This window comes from Buteo buteo, chromosome 1, assembly GCF_964188355.1.
Source record: "Buteo buteo chromosome 1, bButBut1.hap1.1, whole genome shotgun sequence".
Classification (NCBI taxonomy): Eukaryota; Metazoa; Chordata; class Aves; order Accipitriformes; family Accipitridae; genus Buteo; species Buteo buteo.
The window spans coordinates 10,036,233-10,042,232 of NC_134171.1; the positions used below are offsets into that span (position 1 = coordinate 10,036,233).

At 37.7% G+C, this 6,000-nt stretch overlaps 1 protein-coding gene across 1 annotated transcript in view; it reads left to right on the top strand.

Moving 5' to 3' along the window:
- CFAP99 (cilia and flagella associated protein 99) overlaps positions 1-5,330 on the top strand; it is a 61,995-nt gene extending 56,665 nt beyond the window's left edge. Inside the window, exons 15-16 of the mRNA XM_075040672.1 lie at positions 2,110-2,272; positions 4,608-5,330. Of these exons, the coding sequence (XP_074896773.1) occupies positions 2,110-2,272; positions 4,608-4,775 (331 nt within the window). The 3' untranslated portion in view covers positions 4,776-5,330. The remainder of the gene's footprint in view (positions 1-2,109; positions 2,273-4,607) is intronic.
- The last annotated feature ends 670 nt before the right edge of the window (positions 5,331-6,000 follow it).

Sequence of the window (6,000 nt, forward strand, 5' to 3'; positions counted from 1 at the left end):
TATGAACTTTTTCTATCTTGAGTCCTGAAAGTTCTCAACTGATCATCACAGAAAAACAGAATTTTAAAATTTCTTTTTTCATTCCTTCCCCTCTTTGAGTTTCTGTTATGATGTGGTGTGACATCTGAAAATCTATGGGACTGGCAGCTTTTTGGAATAGTGTAGATGACTGGCACATGACTTCATGTAGAAGAGGACTGAATAGTACTCTGAGGATAGGCAACTATTTTCAATGTTAATTCAGAAGCAGCTGCTGCTGCTTCATGATGTTAAACCTCTTGCTGTATTTCCTGTAGTTGTATTTACAAGAATTGGGATTTGCATGTAAAGAAAGGTTTTGTTGCTTATTCCCGCTGACAATATTTAATCATCAAGTATTTACATAAAACCTTATTGTTATATTCTCCTATATCCCTTGGAATGCAATGCCTTGTTACAACGCAAATAGAAATAATCCATGCTCTCAGTTAGATTCAGTGATAGTACATAATTTTTACATTTACAGAATAGTGTTAAAAATTAATCTCAGTGTAGCAGAGTATATCACAGTATTAAGGAGTATAAGGAAGTGTTATCCTAACCAGATAGGATGACACAAACAGCAGAAAGGTTCAGGAAGTGTCTCAAGAAAGCAACTGGAAATGAGAAGCCAAGCTAAACTGTGCCCCTTATTTAGAATGCAGAGTCACATTTCAGAATGTTAACACAGGTCAAATCTCCCCTTCATCCAGTTCCTGAGGATTTTGGGAACTCTAGGAATGGCTGCTCTGAAGAATACCTGCTGTTATGGAGAGTTTCCTATTAGCAAAGAAGAAGCTAGCAAGGCAGACAAAAGCCATCTCTCCCAAATGAAAGAAGTGTTTGGATCCCTGGAGTCTTGATACAGACACTTTTTAAGGCAAATTGGTAGTTTTAGCATCAGAAGGAACTTCTTCCTTCTTCCCCTTCCTCCAGCTCTTTGAGAAGAGTGTGCCTTATACCGCAAACACTGTGGTATAAGACCCGAGAGATAAGGGAAGAGTTCTGTCATAAAACATTTCCAAAGGGCACCCTGTCTGTGAAATTAGTCCTGCCACTGACAAAATAATAGTTACAGTATTGGCTGAACAATGCCCCAGTGCACTCTGCTCTTGGTCATTTGGAGTCTTAATCTTGTTTCCAATAAAAGCAATTGTAATGTTGTACCACAGCAATATAAAAGGACCTTTTATAAATTATCCTTGCCAGCTGAAAGAAGGCATCAGATCTAACCTGGTTATACATTATACAGTTATGTATATTCTTTGGTAGGTCTGACACTTCAGCTTTGAATTTGGCCAGAGAATCACAGCTGCTCAAGACATAATATTAATACTACAGCTTAATCATACTGAGCCAAATTCAAGGGCAATGTTGAAGAAAAGAAGAAGTTGGATGTTAAGTGAGTCACTATGTAATGTGGTGTAACCTTCCTGAAGGTGAAGTAAATTGTGCCAGTTGGGTGAAAGTAAGCAATAACAGATAAAATGTGAACTCCAGAGGACAGAAAAACAGCTACAATATAAGGAAAAAAAAGGAAGACTATCCAATAACCTCTCTCTTATGCCTTATTTTTATGCTGTACATGGTGCTATCAATTTATGCTCACCTAGACCAACTAACCTTAATTAATACATCACCATCCCATAGATTCTGAATCTGGGCATTGAGATTACACAGAAAAGAATATCTTTCATTTGCCAAGGAATACAGCAATCAGGATGAATACTAATGATGATATAAGGAAAACTCTATAGTTCTCACAAGCAAAGAGCTGCAGTATTATCACAAGTTTTGCACATGCTTTTTCTAAAGAATGTCACGTCAGGCTTGAAATATTTCCGATATTGTCATCATGGCATCCTGTGGGAAGAAATTATTCTATACTGTTTAGTAATGCTGTTCTCTAAACAACAAGAAGCAAGTTGTAAATACCACATTCAAGCTATATGATTTAAACCTGTTTTGAGTCTAGCTGGTTCCCAGAAACAAAGGCAAATTCATTATTTTCAAGGTAATATATGCTCAGAAGGATTTATTCTGTGGGTTGACATTATTTTGCCTTCTCATTGCTTCTTTTTGATTTTGCAGGCAAGAAGAAAAGAAAAGAAAGTCCCAGTCTGGTGAAAGGCCTATGAAAGATGAACGCATTTTAAGCCTGCAGAAAAAGATTGTAGAAAAAACAATGGAGCGTAAAAAGCAAGCAGGACTCTTAAAGATTACCCCCCAGAAAACCAGCATCACATCAAGGAAGGTCTGGAAGTTACATAAGGAGAAAAGCTCTGCAATAGACCTGCTGTTCACAGGCCTTTGTTCAACTGCCAGCACTGGCAAGGGGGCAGAGGCAGATGGTGACATACATGACTGGCAATAACAACACCCTGCTTCCTGCATAGGCAACGGTTTCTGCAAACCATGGCCTTGACCTCACCTTCTTGTCACACATTCTGCTGCCACAGAGCAGGACTCATCCGTACAATGCCTAGCTTCCCACTCTTATTACCACACACTCTCATCCCATCAAAACAGCATCTTACCCTGTCTCTTAACTCTGGTCTTTCTCAGCTTCCTATCACACACATCCCATTACACCACACTGGGATGCTCACCCCCTCTCTCACCCAAGGCATGTTACAGTTTATCATTCCCATGGTTTTTACCTTGCCTTTCCTCAGCCTGGTCCCACAACATTGCATGGAAGCACCAATAGGCTTGTAGGCTTTATGCCAGTTCACACTGGTTGTGTTTCCTTGGCAAGTGTCTAAAGACAAGCAGTGAGGAACTGCTGCTCCTGCCGCCTCTCCATTGCCTCATGCATACCTAACATTTAGAATTGGTTCATGTATATATATATATATATATAGTATTCAGTAATAGTACATGTAGCACAGAATATGGAACACTGCAGTGAACAGTCATGATGGGATCACTTTTTAAAAGCTGTACTAGCCCAATGTAAAATTAGAACTAAATCTCCCAATCCATTAAAATAATAATAATACTTTACCTGTTTTGTGAGAAAGTTAGATGAAGCTGAATTCAATGAAGAGGAAAACTTTATTTTTCAAGTGTGTATAGTTTAAAAACCAAAATAGTGCAATCTTTCGGACTATCAATGTTTGCTGCCTTCAGAATCCCCTTTCAGGCAAGCAAAACATATAGGTGCTTATACAGACAAATAGGTCTACCCCTTTTAGCAAAGAAAACATTGAAGATCTATTTGAAGAAAGCATTAAATTGGGATGCCTTTCTGAACTGAAGTTTTGAACACATGCTTAAACACTTTGCTGAATGGAGTCCAGAGTAAAGTAGAAGTAATAAATGCAGACTTCAAAGGAAAGCAGCCAAATAATTACAAACATGAGACATTTTTAAAATAAACAAAGAGAAATAATAAATTCACACCTGGAACTTTTGACTACCTGATGTGGGTGTGTATGAGTGCTCTGATGTCACATGAATGAGCAAAAAAGCCAGGGTTTGAAAGTTGTTTTGAAGTTAGATTTTATCTTTTTCTTGAGTTTAGCTTTAAACAGTAAGTTTCTTAAGATGTCACAGTGGTTTTGTTTATGTTCTGCTCAAATGTTAAGAAGACATCTGTTAAAAAAACCAAACAAACAAAAAAACGATAGAAAAAATACAAGGTTACTCTAAATTATTCAGCTGGTTTGGTGTATTTTCCATCAGTGCTGTTCAGCTCTGTGTGACCCTATCCAAATGTTACTACAGGCAAGTGGCTCAATTCTGGTCAGATATGTTCAGCAGCATCTTTATTGTAGTTGAACTGCATATTGCTGAAAATGGTATTAGGGTGACTATAGAAAAAAATTCCTCCCTTAGTTATAATGCAACAGTTATCTGGCATTCAGTTAGTACTGCTACCTTTTAGGTTCCTCAATAAGTAGAAAAAAAGTAACACTAACACCTTGTCTTAAAGTTCCAGATTGTGGCTGCAGTTACATTTGTGGTGGCCCTTTGGGCCCAATGGGTTTGTGCTGATATAAGTCAAGGTAACATGTATTTATAAATCACTATTACATTCTTGATAAAACAGAATTTATATTGCAATTTAGAAAACTAACCATAAGAAAAACTACCATTAATGAAAAAAATTTCTATCATTTTATGCAAAGAATCAGATGAAAAAGTAGCATTTTTCTGTTTGTTCTGAGCTTTTGGGGGAATGCTCCCTTGTGAACACAGCTTTTGAATGAGCAAACCACTAGAGTCTGATAGGATTTGTGCAACTGTTCATTTATGGCTCTTGGCATAATAAAGAACTTAATAAACTCTTGGCAAAGAAAGAACATAAGGTAGCAGCCCTGGAACAAACCATCCAGATGTAGTTTTATCTTGACTTAACATTTTGAGGAGTGTTGCAGCCATGTTTAATTCCTCTTAAACTGGGCAACCCACTCGAATTACCTTTCTACTTATCATGCCCAGTTTGATGTTGACAACTTTCCCAATCACGTTAGCAAATAAACTGTGTTGCCAGCCAGCCAGATTATCAAATAGAAGTTCAGTGTATCCTCTAAGAGAACCACTGTATTATCTGCAGTCTGATAATCTGTGTGTCTTTTCTGCAGGATTCTTTGCAATGGAACCATTGGAAAGAACTGGAAGAGAGTCGGGAAAGACAGTTCAAGATCCTTCAACGTGGCTTCATGGCCAGAGAAACAGCTCAGAAAATGGCTGCCTATGAGGCAGCAAGAAGTGGAGCCACAGTCTGCATATTGCGCTCTGAAGTAAAATAAAATACATTTGGAACAAATTCAGGCCTGCTGGAAATCTCCCAGTGTACCTATTTCCTACAAGGTTGAATTTTAATCTTTATTTCACCTTTACAGTGTGGTTAGAAACATCTGGGTCATACAGGCACAACAGAATAAAAATGGGTTAATTTTTTTGTCATAGAATTTTGTTTTTACACTATAATGATACTTTTTTGTTGTTGTTAGAATCAAAAGCTTTAAGAAACCCAAACCTTACCATCGAAGTTCCTACAGCAGAATGGCAAATATCTGTGTAAGAATGTTGAGATCTGTATGTCTGTTATCGTTGTATACTATGTCATGGTTTTCTATGATCATCTTCCAAGAGAGTAAAAATGAGGGCAAAACCCAAGCAACATTTGTTTACATATGCATCTTTTCAGAAGGCATGGTCAGACCAAGCTCCTAACATGTCTTCTAACATGACAGTAACTGTGTGAAACTCTTGCATCACTAGTTTCAACACCGGTTTTAGAGGATGAGGGAAAAACTGTTTAGAAAGTTTAGATGATGTGATAGCCTTCAGGAGCCAGAGTCTAGATTCAGTGACCCAGACAGACCATCCGTCTACTCACAGATGTGAATCTCTTCAGTCTTTAAACAGTGGAAGCAGAACAATTTCTATACTGTGTAAAACAGCCTTTAAACCACAAGACTTATTCTAGGCACAAAGCCAAGGAGGATATAAATCTGAATTAAAATCTGCAGAGCAGTAAGACTTTGTAATGTATTTCTACTTTAACTTGATGCCAGTTACTAAGTGTTTAATTATGGCTATTGCAAATATTTAAATTGAAGGAGACTGTCGCTGACACTAGAGTCAGGCAGCTGCTTTTAATCCTCTCACAACATTACATTTCTCACTCTTTACTAAGAAAGTCTAATGGAATTCTTTTGTTGCCATCTAGCTGTGAAGATCACTTCCACAATCAGCAAGCTGATAAAATGTGCTGTATTTTTTATTCAAAGTAAATGCTACAGTAATCCACAAAATCAACATAGGGCTCACGCTCCATAGAAAGAGTTAAGGAACATAGGAGAGTGAAAAGAAGAAATCATAGCAGGAGAACTACAGAGAAGAGGGAACTATGACGCTACGTGTAGTAGGGGATTGTAATGGCTTAAAACGACAAACCCTTGGTGGCAGGGAGCTTATCATCTTCCTTTGCAGTTGTTCAGCATTCTGTTGCATTGTATTCCAGAACAA